Source organism: Saimiri boliviensis, chromosome 3 (assembly GCF_048565385.1).
Source record: "Saimiri boliviensis isolate mSaiBol1 chromosome 3, mSaiBol1.pri, whole genome shotgun sequence".
NCBI classification, from domain to species: domain Eukaryota; kingdom Metazoa; phylum Chordata; class Mammalia; order Primates; family Cebidae; genus Saimiri; species Saimiri boliviensis.
In genome coordinates, this window is record NC_133451.1 from 83,680,965 (window position 1) to 83,696,394 (window position 15,430).

General features: G+C 31.6%; 1 protein-coding gene across 3 annotated transcripts in view; it reads left to right on the top strand.

Moving 5' to 3' along the window:
- The window catches only part of CCSER1 (coiled-coil serine rich protein 1), a 1,354,615-nt gene that overhangs the window by 443,246 nt on the left and 895,939 nt on the right, over positions 1–15,430 (top strand). For all 3 annotated transcript variants that reach the window (XM_039468593.2, XM_074396448.1, XM_039468594.2), the window contains exon 6: positions 1,250–1,457. In XM_039468593.2, coding sequence (XP_039324527.1) covers positions 1,250–1,457 — 208 coding nt within the window. The remainder of the gene's footprint in view (positions 1–1,249; positions 1,458–15,430) is intronic.

Below are 15,430 nucleotides of genomic sequence, written 5' to 3' on the forward strand. Positions count from 1 at the left end.
TCACCGCAACCTCCGCCTCCTGGGCTCAGGCAATTCTCCTGCCTCAGCCTCCTGAGTAGCTGGGATTACAGGCACGTGCCACCATGCCCAGCTAATTTTTTGCACTTTTAGTAGAGACGGGGTTTCACCTTGTTGACCAGGATGGTCTCGATCTCTCGACCTCGTGATCCACCTGCCTCGGCCTCCCAAAGTGCTGGGATTACAGGCTTGAGCCACCGCGCCCGGCGCGAGAATTAAATAATTTAACACCTATTAAGTCATTACATGATGTCCTGAAGTTCAATAGGAACTATATAAACATTAGCAATTATTATATATGTGTACAGTATGCAGTTAGTAGGAGGAAAAATCTTAGGGTTAGTTCATTTTATGTCCATTTCTTACGAGCTCTAACTCCAAGAAAATTTACTTATCTGTACTTTATTATATCCACCTTTTGAACTTGTTCAAGGTTTGAATGAATTCACACACATGGAGTGGTTAGCACAGTATTTGGCCAATAGTCAACCCTCAAAAAGTGTTAAACCTAATTCTTAAAATTATTTCATTATAAATATAAAATGGAGGTAGTAATTATTATCTTACCCCTTCCCTGGGCAGCTATACCCACTGAACTTACCTGTGAAGATAAGTAAAAAATTGAATATTATTTTTAAATGCATTTACTAATTATCTAGTAATTTATAAACTCAGTTAAATCATGTTTGTGAATAATCACACATGAATTAAAGTAATTAAAAATATATTTTCTTATCTCTATCTTTGTCTGAACTTGGTGGCAAGTGGCAGGTCATCTGTTTTTTCTCTATTTAGGTTGCTAAAGTATTTTGTCATATAATTCAGAAAATTGTATAATAATAAAAAATATAAGAAAATTATATAATTTGCAAACATATACATGATATTGAAGTTAAGCACAAGCCAATTGTTTTTAAAGGTATTCTGAAGTATGTTACTATGATATTAATTATCATTATTAGATAGGTCTCTTGGTTTTAAAAATGGAAATAATTTTTAATAGAAAGATTGTATCCTAAAACAGTAATTTTCATTGAATTTTACCACTAAATATACATTTTACCCATTGCATAATTTCTGCTAGAGGGTTTGAAATTTAAAAAACTAATCTCATGAAATGAGGACACGAGAAATACTTTCTAGAATACTAGAAACATTGATCAACAATTTGGAAAATACTGCTCTAAGCATGCTGCACTGTAATTTTTGTTCATTTTTTTTTTCTTGTTAGGAATCTTTCCCTGAAATTAACAAAGGACATTGATCAAGAAGCCAGGTATTCCCACATCAGCCGAATGCCCAACAGTCCATCTGCAGATTGGCCCCTACAAGGTGTGGAAGAAAATGGAGGCATAGATTCTCTGCCATTCAGACTGATGTTACAGGACTGCACAGCAGTCAAGACGTTATTATTGAAGATGAAGAGAGTTCTTCAAGAGGTAATGGTTTACTCTAAGATTAATGTCCTTCACTGCTGGTAGACAATGAAGTCTGTAGAGGTGGTTAGACCCTGTTGTGTCAGTAATTAACTGCATAACCTTGGACAGGGGTCAGGTTTCCTCTTGGAGCTTAGCTATTCTTATATATCAAATGAATGTTTTGAATTTCTGGTTTGTAAGGTACTCTTTAGCTTTAAAATTATAAGTTTATGAAATACTTAAGAAGAAATTGATCCCAAGCCTCCCCCTATTTGTCAGGTAAGGAGAAATGGTATCAGCTATAAAGTTATAGTTACATGCTATTATAAAGCTATTGAGAGTCCTATTCAATGTATTTCACATCAATGATACTAAAGGTTTGTTTATATAATACAAAAAAAAATAGTTTACTTAGTCATTTTTATTCTGATCATGATCAAAATTCAGTAAAATTGAATTACGGTAACATTCAATCTGAAGGTCTGAATTATTTTGCCTAAGGAATGTAGTTGCCCTCCCCACAGGCTAGGCCCAGTTAGTGAAAAAGTGAGCTAATCAGGAAAATGCATAATGGTATTCTTTTACCTTTGTGCCCAGAAATCAGGCATTCTTTAGGATTCAAGTTTGCTTTGGTTTTTTATAATTATAACAGTTATTTTATTTGAGGGATTTCTATAAAAAGTATACACATGAATATTACTACTTCATAGACATGTGAAATAAGTATTAGAAATTTTAAATTATTTTCCTTTACTAAGTGTAGTTTCAGGGCAGCAGCCTGAAATTTGTGACTTTGTATTATATCCCATTGTCTTTAAATAGATTTATCTTTATTGATCAGAGATGTTAATAAGGAATTTGAGAAAAATATTATTATTTAGAATAGTCTCTATGTTATAATGATTGCTAATATTTGCTTTTTGAACACTTTGATAATGCTGGCAGCTACCACTGGGGTCTAGAATTGAATCAGGAAGAAAAAAGGCAATATAAGAGAAATGAATGCCATAGACTTTTGGGGCTTCCAGTAATGTGTTCTCATCAGCTGTTATAAACTGTATTAGTTTGGTCTTACACTGCTAATAGAGATATACCTGAGACTAGGTAATTTATAAAAGAAAGAGATTTAACTGACTCACAGTTCCACATAGATGGAGAGGCCTCACAATCATGGAGGAAGGCAGTGAAGGAGCAAAGTCACGTCTTACATGGCAGCATGCACAAGAACTTGTTCAGTGAAACTCTCATTTATAAAACCATCAGATCTCATGAGACTTATTCACCACCACGAAAACAGTATGGGCGAAACCACCCCCATGATTCAATTATTTCCACCTGCCCCTCCCTTGACACATGAGGATTATGACAATTAATGCTGAGATTTGGGTTGGGACACAGCCAAACCATATCATACACAAAAACTGGAAGATAACTTCTTTGTGTCTCATACAGGTTATATCACTAGGGCAACCTTTGTGTCTGGGTTTTCTGGATCTTGCGATGTGTTATGCTGGAGTGGTCTGCTTATATCTGATTATGTATTTATTTATTTATTGTGAGACGGACTCTGGCTCTGTTGTCAAGCTGGAGTGCAATGGTACCATCTCTGCTCACTGCATCCTCCGCCTCACAGGTTCAAGCGTTTCTCCTGCCTCAGCCTCCTGAGTAGTAGGGACTACAAGTACGTGCCATCATGGTCGGCCAATTTTTGTGTTTTTTTAATAGAGACAGGATTTCACCATGTTGGCCAAGATGGTCTCGATCTCTTGACCTCGTGATCCACCCACCTTGGCCTTCCAGAGTACTGGGATTACAGGCAGGATCCACCACCTGATTACTCTTAGAATTTCAGAAATTATGTGAACTGGCAGTTAAGCAAAGGCATCAGAATAAATTATATCAACTTATAATTAAATAAATTGCTTTTAAAAAGAGTAATCAGTATTCAAAAAATTTTCTATTTATTTTACTATTATCTACACTTGTGAGATTATTTACATCTTTGAGATTCACATGGTGGAAGTACTATATAATTCCTTCTGTACAGATTTCCAACATGTATATTTATGTCATTTTGGTAGCTTGAATCAGCCATGTGGGAGTATTTATGCCTCAGAAATTGGCAAACACTGCAAATTGGGACCTCTTATTTCTGACAAGCCTGTTGTTAAATATTTACTAGCACATTACTTACTATGTGTATTATTTTATGATTTCTATACTGACATCATAAATATTTGCCTGCAAATGAATAGATAAGTTTGAATTTTTTCAACCTTTGGCTTGGCATGCAATATGATCCTCTTTGAACAAGGCAAACAATAACAGCTATTATACTAAAAGATACTAATCTCAAAGTCTGTAATATTCAACTATTCAGCTTTTTACCTCTATGTTTGATCTAAATTTTAATAACTAATCAATTCAAGCAAAAGTGAAGTAGAAAGAACTGACAGAAGGTGCCCAGAGGCTTTCTTAGAGTACCTAATTTTATAACTTTAAAATATTTGGTGATATTCACTATAGAGTCAACATATTGAGATCATTTTTATACTGCCTATCTGTTTTTCTTTATTAAGGAGTATTCAAAGAAGCTGAAGAGAATTGATTTTTAAGGCTGATGTACAGTGAGCAATACTTAATATACGTTTGTGCAGCCCGTACAGTGGGCAGAGGATTCTTACTATCAACAGGGAAAAGCAATATTATATTATATGATTATATATAATCATATATAATCATATAAGCATATTATATGATTATATATAATCATATAAGCATATTATATGATTATATATAAGCATATAATATTATATGATTAGCATAGACAACAGTTCTACTAAGAAGGTATTCATAATAGATGCCGCTAAAGAAAATTGTTTTTTGAAATGTTCAATAAGCCAGGAAGTTTTAAACTGTAATTTCCATTTTATCACTAAATTTGAGTGTAATACCAATATTCATTTAGATTAACAATATCTTTTTAAGATAGACAAATGTTCAGTCCTATGGATGTATAATAGTTCAATCTTTGTTCACAGATTATTTTGTAATGGCAGGAGGTCCCTATTATCTGATTTTAAGATAAAATAATTACTTAATTTTAATATGTCACATTAGAATACACTTTTATTTGAGATTTTGTTACATTAGTTTAACAAAAAGCCATGCTTGTAAAGTATGCAGATATATTATTTCTAATAACTTTTGCTTTAAAAGCATTTTATCACACAAGTATATATTCACATGTTTTAACTCCCACTTCTACCTTATTCTATCATTCTTCCTTACTATTTATTATAAACTAATTTAGAAGAGTATATTATATAATAAAAAATCAACATGTATCTTAATCAAAACAAGCCAGTAGAAAAAAACATAAATTACAAATCTTGATTAAATATTGCTTTTGTATATTTTTTCTGATTGATCTCTTTGAAACCTATCACTTAGTAGAAATGCAATACATTCATGATATTTTTATACTTTTGCTAATAAAGGTACATCTTTGTTGTAAGCAAATCAAGTAATCCTTTTTTGTTTTTGAGGGGAGATCTTCCACAAATAGCATTTGAAAATCCAGATAGTAGTAGTGAGATCACAGAACATTTTTGGCCAAGCCTGTTTAAGATTGCCTTAGTGTTGTGGATAATGACTAGCTGGCTAGGAGGATGTCCAGACAGATTGTTAATAGATTACTTTCCTAAAGTTTCTAGAACTGATTTAGAGTTGTGAAGTAATAAAAATAATCCCTTGGAAAGCTTTGTGCATCAGGCTAAATAAATATGAAGATTGAGCATCTCTAATCTGAAAATCCAAAATCCAAAATTCTCAAAAATTAAAAAAAATTGAGCACTGATGTGACACCACAAGTGGAAAATTCCACATATACGTACTTTAAACAACTTGTTTTATACTTAAAAGTTTTTAAAATAATGTGCAAAATTACCTTTGAGCTATGTCTATAGGTATATATGAAACTTAAATAACTTTCATGTTTAAACTTGGGTCCCATTCCCAAGACATCTCATAATGCATATGCAAATATTTTAAAGTCTGAAAAAATTCCCAATCAGAAACACTTCTGGTCCCAAGCCTTTTGGATAAGGTACACTCAACTTGTACTCTATCTTTCAAGTACTCTTATCTATAGAGTCCATATTACTTATGCCATTTTAATGAATCTAAGTGTTAATGATAAGATCTACTTGTGATATTTTAAAGCTACCTATTAAATTTACTTCTTGCTAACACTTTTTCTGAGGTATCACATGTTTAAAGTTATTTTGTAATTTTTATTACTGACTAAATGACCTTAGATACTGTTAAAATGTTAAATCCCATTAGCTCATTCCAGATTTTTTTAAAAGTTATTTTGTCATTAACTGGCATTTTATTACCTATTATTCTACCTACTTTGGGTTTAATACAAATTATCCTCAAGTAATTGGCACTTAGTAATTCTTCCATTCTGTGCTATCATCATATCAACATAAGTCATATTATTCTAAGTCTAATCCAGGTTTGGGGATTATATTTGTTATGCTATTTTATAATATATACTAAAGTATTAAACATCTGAAACCTTCCTCTACTTAGGAGATTCTTGCTCCTAAATACTTTTCAGATATGCATATATCTATCTCTTCTTCCAACTCCTCCTACAACAGTGATGGTCCATTTTACTAAAGTAACTTTGTAAATTGTTTTCTTACTTATAGTCTTTCCACCTATCAAACCAGTTTACTCATTGCTGTCAAGCTAAAATGAATATGTGATCAAGTTACTCTCCTGTAAATCTTTGAATGTTTTCTAATTGCCCTTACAAGTTCTTCTACACGTTGTATAATAGTCTATATTTCCTCTATCATTGGAACATTTATCCCTCTTCGTTATAATTGCTAATTCTTCTTTTGCTAGTAACACTCTAAAATGCATGATAATAATCTTGTGATCTTGTACCTTGTATCTTCTCAATCTGAAAGGTATTTGCTGCTTAATAAGTGCTTATTAGTAAATAAATGAAAGAAAATAGGTTTCATTCTGTTTCCAGGCTACCATTAAAATAACTGTTGATAGAAAACAAATGATAAGCTTGAGTGCTTGATGGATGAGGATCAAAAGAAGTATGTAGCAAATTTCTCATCTTTAAAAGAAGTGTACATTATGTTCTTTCTCAGAATATGAAATAAAGACACACCACAAAAATTACTATATTTAGTTTAATCAAATCTTTTTGTATGCTAAAGACTATCAGTAGTAGATATAATTTCCTGAAGCTTTTTTTGATCTTTCTATGCAGTAGACAGCTTTTGTGTTTATCAGCTGTATTTTTTAAATTGTCTGCTAAATCTTCCAGAATAGAAGAAAGGCCTAGAGGTTTAGAGACTGGTTATTTCCATATGTACTCACTCTTTGCACACACAGATAATTTTGTTTTCACTAAACATCGTTGCAATTTCAGAGGAAAAGAATAATTATAAATCATTATAAAACTACAAATCAGTAAATCTAATAGTTAATTAAACATAAAACTGTTAGCATAAAACTATTATTACTTCTTATTTGTTTGGCTAAGCTTACCATTTTTCTAATGATGTTCTGTTGATATCCTAATTTTAATTTTGAGGTGAGCTAAATGTGAATAGTCTGAATGGAATATCACACTCCAAATTCTGTCATCCTTTTTAAAAGATAGTTGTTTTTATTAAAATACACATTCATATTCCCAACAACTCCAAACTTCAGCTCCTGTATTTTTAGAAAAATCACTGATGTTGGGCTCTTAGAAATTCTACTGTTGTTTCTTTATTCTCTAGTATTATATTAGTGATAAAATACATGACTATAGCAAGGGAGCATAACTGTGTCATTGTTTTCTTCTTATATTTTTTGACATAATTTTAATATATAAAAGAAAAATATTTAATATTTACAGAGGTGGGTTTTATTTTAATGTTGCCTTTTAGTATGTTCTATTCTCTCTTTATCAAAAACATATTTTTATATAATAAGCTGAATCTATTCTAACAAAATAGCTGATAAGGAAAAATCAAGAAACTATTTATTTGAAAATCCATATAATTTACAGGCTCATGTAGTTGATGCAAATATTGGGGCTGTCAAGCATTTAGAAAAGACCCACCATTGATTAAAAGAGCTCTAATCTGTTTTTCTTTTTCTTTTCTCTACTACCTAATAGTTCAAACTTTAATTTCATATACCTAAAAAGAAAAATAATGAAAAACTTTCAAGGATAGTTCTCAACTCAAAATTTTTGTTTTTCAAAGTATAATTTACAATTACATAATAAAATTTAGAGTGTTTTCTACTTCTTCATTCCTCACTGTTTGGTAGGGAATTATTAAAGGGTTTTTTTAAAGTTTATTTTAGTAAACGATTCAAAGAACATTAATAAGGGTTTTATAACTAAATGACATTTTCCTATCAGCAACTCTTGAGAGTAAAAGAAAAGTCTATAGGATTGGAACTTCAGCAATGGATAATTATAGAAGGAAAAGGCATCAGTGGAGAGCCATAAAGTAAAGCAGTGCCCAAATCAAAGCAATTACCGTGAAAATATAGATAGCAACCTAATCTCTTTATTGTATACCTATCATTTGAAAATAACAACATTACAAGTTTTTGCTACCTTCTTTTTGTTTATGTTTATTTTTGCTTGCTCAAAAATATGTTTAAGGAAAATTAGAAAAAGAAGTTCCATGAAAAGAGGATCAAATCGGAGAAAGTCAGAAAGTTAGAATGACTATGCATATATCAGAGTAGATCTAAATATATGACATTTTACTACAAGCAGTAAGCCATACTTCGTAATGGTAAAAGAGTCAGTTATTTAGGAAGACACAATAATCAAACATGTGGATGGCTTGTTTCTAGAACATCTAAATACACAGTGCAAAAACTGACAGAACTAAGTGAAGAATTTACAAATTAACAATCACAGTTGAAGATTTTAAAACATTTCTTTCTATAATTGATAAACAACTAAATGAAAAATCAGAAAATTTCTAGAAGACTTTAACAATATTATCAATATTTTTAACCCAATTGACATTTATAGAAATTACAATTAATAAAATAATTATACATTATTTTCTAATGCAAGTGAAACATCACCAAGACACACTATATTCTGGGTCGTAGAATAAGTCTCATTAAATTTCAAAGGTAGACATCTATGGGGTACAGTTTTGTTAGAACAATGGAATGAAACTACAAATCAAAAATAACAAAATAACTATAAAAGCATCAAATATTTGGAAATTAAATTACAAACTTCTGTATAACCCATAGACAAATTTAGAAAGCTAAAAGGAAGTTTTAAAATGTTTCCAATGAGATGATGATAATAATATCACAAATAAAAATTTGCTTGATATAGTTAAAACTACGATTAGAGAGGAATTTGTAACTTTAAATGCTTATATTTAAACAAAGAGTGCTATAATTGATAACCTAATTTCTTCCTTGAAAATTTGGTGACTGGATACAAAAAACAGTTTAATAGAAGAAGTTCTAATATTAAGTAGTACAATAGGGAAATTATAGTTCATAATAATATACTTTGAAATAGCTAGAAAATTTGTAATGTTCCCAACACAAAGAAAAGATACATGTTTGAGATTATGTATATACCATTACCCTGATTTGATCACTCCACATTGTATACATACATTAAAAGATTACATGCACCGAAAACTATGTACAACTCTGAAATATCAATATAAAAGGAAGTTAATGAAAGAAGGGCAACTTAAATCCAAATGAAGTAAGTAGAAATACATAATAAAGAACAAAACTCTATAAAATTAAAACCAGTCAAATAATAAGCCCAAATTTCTTCTTTGAAAAAGTTCAAAAAAAGGCTGATGAAGAAAAAAAAATACAGAAAAATTAAGAAACACAAATACCAGTGTCAACAATGAATCTAGGGAGGAGTAATCACTACAAATCCTACAGACATCAATATGACAATAAGGGATAGTTATAAAGAACATTAGGGCAAAAAATTTAACATAAATGATAAAGACAAATTCTTTAAAAAATACAACTTTCCAAAGTGATATAAGAAATGGCAAATCTGAATAACCTAACCTGTACTAAATTAATGTATTATTTAAAAAAGAAATACATATGACAAATATTATACAAAAATTTTCAGGAAATAGAGAAACAGATTATGCTTTTCAGCTTGTTTTATGTGGCCAACATATGTCTATTACAAAAAATTGGCAAAAATCTTTATAAGAAAAAGAAAATTACAGAAATTTTTTATAAATATAGATGCAAAAGTCACTTAAAAATTAGTAAATACTTGTAGCAGTATGTAAATAAATAATGACCTGTTTGGTTTTTTTGCAGTTTTTTAGCATCCAAAAACCAAATAATGTGATTTACTATATTAACAAATTAAAAAGAGAAAAGCACATGATTATATTAATAGATAAAAAAATACATTTGAAAAGTTGAAAACCAATTCATCACTAAAATAAAAATATGAACTTCAGTATGCTGATAGTACAAGGGAACTTCTATAGCTGATATTCACACTTAATGATAAAAAACTGAAACTTCCTCCTAATATTATTAGCAGGGTATGAATATTTACTCACTGCTTTTACTGTACACTGTGCTAGAGATCCTAGGCAGGAATGAGGCAAGAAACAGTGTAACAGGTATAAATATTTGAAAGAAAAGGTAAAATTACATGTATGAGCAAATAAGTTTGTTTACACAGATAACCTTAAGAAACCTACAAAAATGTTGATAGTAAAATGATAGAATTAACAGTAGATTTGGCAGCAATTAAAGGATATAAGGTTGTCATAAAATTATATATTGCTGTGTAGCAAATTAGCTCAAATCTGGTGGACTAAATCAATATTTGTTATCTAAGAGTTTTTGCGGTTGGGAATTTGAGAGTAGTTATCTATTGGTTATGTCTGAAGGCCTCTAATGGCATTGCACTCACGATGTCAACCATGGCTGTAGTCCTGAATTCTGGGCTGGACTTTAGGATCAACTGCTTAGTTCATTCACTTGCTGTAGCAGGACTCAGTTCTTCACTGCTGGTGCTCAGAGGCCTCAGTTTCTAACCATGTAGGCTTTTCACTGGTCAACATGGCAGCTGGCTTTCCCCTAACTACACAATGAGAGAGAGAAGGCAACATGTGTAATGTTTTTTGTAACCTAATTATGGAAGTAATAGCCCATCACTTTTGTCAAATTTATTGATTACAAAGATCAAATTTGCTTCAGCATGAAAGAACACTATGAAAAGCTTGAATACCAGGAGGTAGGGAACATTGTGGTTTATCTTGGAAGCTGGCTTACCAGTCTGCCTCCGGCCTTCAGTGCTGTATTCCTCTCATGTGCAAAGTACACTCAGCCTCTCCCAAGACCATTCAAAGTATCATTCATTCTATGACAGCTTCAATTCAAAGTGCAGAATCTCAAAAGCTAAAGCATGTACAGTGGTAGATGAGGTTTAAACACAACTCAAGTACAGTTTTCCATTTTAACCTGTAAACTAATATACTTGTTAGTAGTTTTTGTTTAGGATTCAAGGCCTACTAAAAATTCTTGGTTTTTGTTCTGCCCTTAATGTTCTTCGTTCTACCCTGTGGGCAATTCTTTCTCATAAAGGTAGCACATGTTTTGCAGCAGAATAGTTTCTTTATGCTTATTTGTAGCTGTAGACCTTGGTATCCAAAGGCTATTATTATTTTTGCTTGGCCTGTCCATCTGGTTCTCAGTTGTTAAATTATGTTAATTACTTTATGGCATTGGTCTATGAATGTGAAAGACAGGAAAATTAATAATAGATGTCCTGAGTTTTAAAAACAGCTTTTAAAGTAAGACATGTCTTAGTTTTGGAAGACGGTGAAGATTTTATTAGGTAAATCAAGAATGAGAAACAAAGTTTATTTTTCAGAATACTCTTCATGGTGAGGTATCATCTTTCTTTTAAAAAGTGTTACTTATATTACTTAAGGTTATTGCTTATACTGAGGAATAAATCTAGCATAGTGATCACCAGATGCAGGTATTATGTGATTAGGCTTTGTGTTTCCACCGAAATCTCTTCTTGAGTTGTAATCACCATTAACATCATTATCCCCACCTGTCAAGGAAGAGACCATGTGGAGGTAATTCAATCATGGGGATGATTTCCCCCATGCTATTCTTGTGATAGTGAGTGAATTCTCACGAGATGTGATGGTTTAATAAAGGATGCTTTCCCCTTCGTTTGGCATTTCTCCTTCCTGCCGCCTTGTGAAGAAGGTGCCTTGCTTCCTTTTTATCTTCCATCATGACTGCCTGTAAGTTTTCTGAGGCCTCCCCAGCCGTGCTGAACTGAGTCAAACCTTTTTCTTTTTAAATTACCTGGTCCTGGGCAGTTCTTTATTGCAGTATGAAAATGACTAATGCAAGGTATTAAAACAAACTTTTCAGATTTGAATTTCAGCTGTCACATTTGCTGGGTGCATATGATTTTGGGCAAGGTGCCTAATCTGTCTGTGGAAATCTGGTATCTTCCAAAAGTGTAATGGTACATGTTCAAAACTGCTAGATAATTTTAAGTTTTCCCCAGTGTTTCTATCAAATTACTCTCCCAGTTAGGTATAGCATATTCATCTAAAATAATATTTTATGTTAATTGTATTCTTATGTCCCACAAAAAATATTTTGAGCACAAAAATCAAGTCACAGGTAAATTCATAACGAAGATGGAGTTAAAAATATGTAAACTTAAGTAATGTATCATTAAAGAATAGATATGTATCTAGTAAGACCATAAGAAAAAATATTTAAAAAGTAAGGAGATGCTAAACATAATATTCAGGATAAGATTATCTGTTTGAGGTAGTGGGGGAAGGCATGTGCAGTTAAGAAGGGGCACGCAGAGGTCTTTGTAGGTATTATTATTCAAAGTATATTTTCTTACATTTTTATAAAAACATTATGTATGCATATTTTCTTACGTATGTGAAATCTTGTGTTAAAAAACTCACTTTCCAAGTGTATATAATCTGAGTGGCTCCCTGTCCAGCAACATTATTTCCCACAACCCTTTTTCCTCTGTATCCCTATGCCTATAAAAGTAGCAGAAATATTTTGCCTGCTTGTATGCTGTCAGTATATATTCTGATATTTATATGATATCAAAATAAAATGGAGCAGGATCAAGGTGAACAAGTGTATACCCATACACCAGAGATTTCTTTTCTGATATGTGTACTTATATTATTTGCTAATCATGTATAATATTTGATTGCTTATAAGAAAACAAACCGCAACCCACAGTTTTAACAACAATGCCACCTTCATTGTACCTAACTGGTGTGGTAATCTATTTGTGTTGTAATCATATTCAGTAATTAATCAAATAACCACTAATGTGGTTTTATTGTGCATGTCTAACTTTCAATTTTCTTCATGAATCTAGCATTAATGTTTCCGTTATAATACAACTCACATACTTTGTGTGATTGGATGTGCTAAATCTGACATTAAGAATTTCAAGCTGCAACAAAGCAGGTACACAGCAGAAGGCACCCTACAGAATCTCCAAGGAATACTTAAGTCATCAACCCTTTTGCTGGGGGAAAAAGGGAGTGAGTAGAGAATCACTTAAGCAAAGTGGAAAAGCTGTAATTGTATTCCTCTGAGACACATTTTTACTGAAATTATGTTTTGTTTTTATTTGAAAATCAAACTCAAAGGCATATTTAGCCACTGTTAAAATAGATGTTTTTAATGTCTGAATCTATCATATATGATGTTACAAGTTTAGATAACATAATGCAATTTCTTACAAGTAATATGAACCTAATAGTATTCACAAGTTTACAGATAAGTGTTTTAGAATCTAGCGACTCATTTAGGTGAAAGGTACCTATTCTTTAATTGTATGATTTTAACCTTGATAAAAATGAAAACTTGTGGAAATTGATTGTCTTTATTTTAGTTTCAATTTGTCATTAGATATACAGATATTTACTATTTCAAATATTGCCATTTTAAGTTCATTATCTTCTGGACAGGCACAGTGGCTCATGCCTATAATCCCATCACTTCAGAAAGCCTAATACCCCCAGTATTTCTTGAGCTCAGGAGTTCAAGACAAGCCTGGGCAACATAGTAATCTCATCTTCAATAAAAATAAAAATGTTAGGTGGGTGTAGAGGCGCACACTTGTAGTCTCAGCTATGCTTGTAGTCCCAACTACTCTGGAGGCTGAGATGGGAGGATGGCTTGAGCCAGGAATTTGAGACTGCAATGAGGTGTGTGGTTGTGCCATTGCACCCCAGCTGGGGCAACAGAGCAAGTCCATTTCTCAAAAATAAATAACTACATACATACATGCATTCTTTTCTGTTTTTTTTTTTTTTTTTTTTTTTTTTTTAAGTGAAAGTGTTCAAGATATGTAGAGGACTAATTATTGATAAAATAGAAATTACTCAGTTTATATTTATGATAAATATGTGTAAAAATAAATAGACCCATTCGTTTTGTTCTCTTTGATTAAATGGACTTCTGGGCAGAGTATGGAGAAGTGGAGAATAAAAAAAATAATGATTTCTCATGAAATATTCTCTTCACTTCTCTTGAAAACATGAATATCATTTTGTTATCCATGATCTACATTAGGAGTCAGCAAACCTTTTCTGTCAAGGCTAGTTAGTAAATATTTTAGATTTTTCTGACCACATAATTTCTGTATTTCAGCTCCTGAGCTAAGTTGTTATAGTGTGAAAGCAGCTACATAACATAAATAAATATGTATTGCTGGTTCCCATAACACTTTGTTTACGAAAATAGGCTGCAGGCCACATTCAGGATTTTTGCCGGGCCTGTCATCCTATACTACTTCAGAGAGAGGAGATTAAATTATCATGGGAAGGCATTGTGCCTATGCCAGGGAGAGCATTAGTTTTAGGAGCAAGAATATACGGTCTAAATCTTATTCCATTACTAGTTAAATGCTCTTAGGCAGGTTGCTTAAATTTCATGTTGTGCCTCATTATTAGTATGGGGATAACATTCACATATCACTTAGGTTTATAGAGAGTATTAAATGTGTTAATATACTTGAAATGCATGGAACAGTGTTGGACACATAGCAAATGCTCACTATGTATTAGGTATTATTTTATGATTTTCACAATGTCTGAGTCCCACAAGTGAAATAAAGTGACTGAATTTGCCATTAGACAAACCCAAATTCAAATCTTAGATGTATAAAAATTTAATAATGTAATTTTATTCAGTTTTATTTAATTTCTTTAATGATCTAAAAATTTTTTTCTTCAGTGGATGATGGCTTCTAGCTACATCCATGTCCCCTCAAAGGATATTATCTGATTATTTTTTATTTCTGCATAGTATTCTATTCAACCTGTACTTTTTAATCCACCTCTCTACATTTCTGATCAAGTTATATGGTTTTATAGCAAATTTTTGTTAGGATATCAGTGAATTATCAGTATGTCCAAACACGTGTCTACATTTACCTAGGTTTTGAAATCTTTCCAAAATTTTGTTTTGTGTTTGTTTTAAGAAATATTCAAAAATGTTTGCTGAAACTGAGATGTGTTGTAAATGCTTTTCTTGCAAGGAGTTCTGTGTTGTAGAAATGATATTCATAGCTTCTATTCAAACCCAAACAATTTCAATTTATCTGTATATTCTAAACAATTCAGCTTTCCCTTATATCTATACTTACGGTTTTCAGTGTGACATTTGATCTAGATATGTAGGGATGTACCGTCTACAACTTAAAACATTATTTTAATTGTGTATTCTTAGGTGGAACAGTCCTAATTTGCTATTGTTGAAATTGTATTATTTCTTATTTAAGGCTTTAGAAAGGCTCACAATCATCATTGTTTTAAATTTAACTCTTTGATTATGGTTTTGACACATGGTCATAAAAACATGTTTTGATATGGTGTGGTCTAATTTAGTTC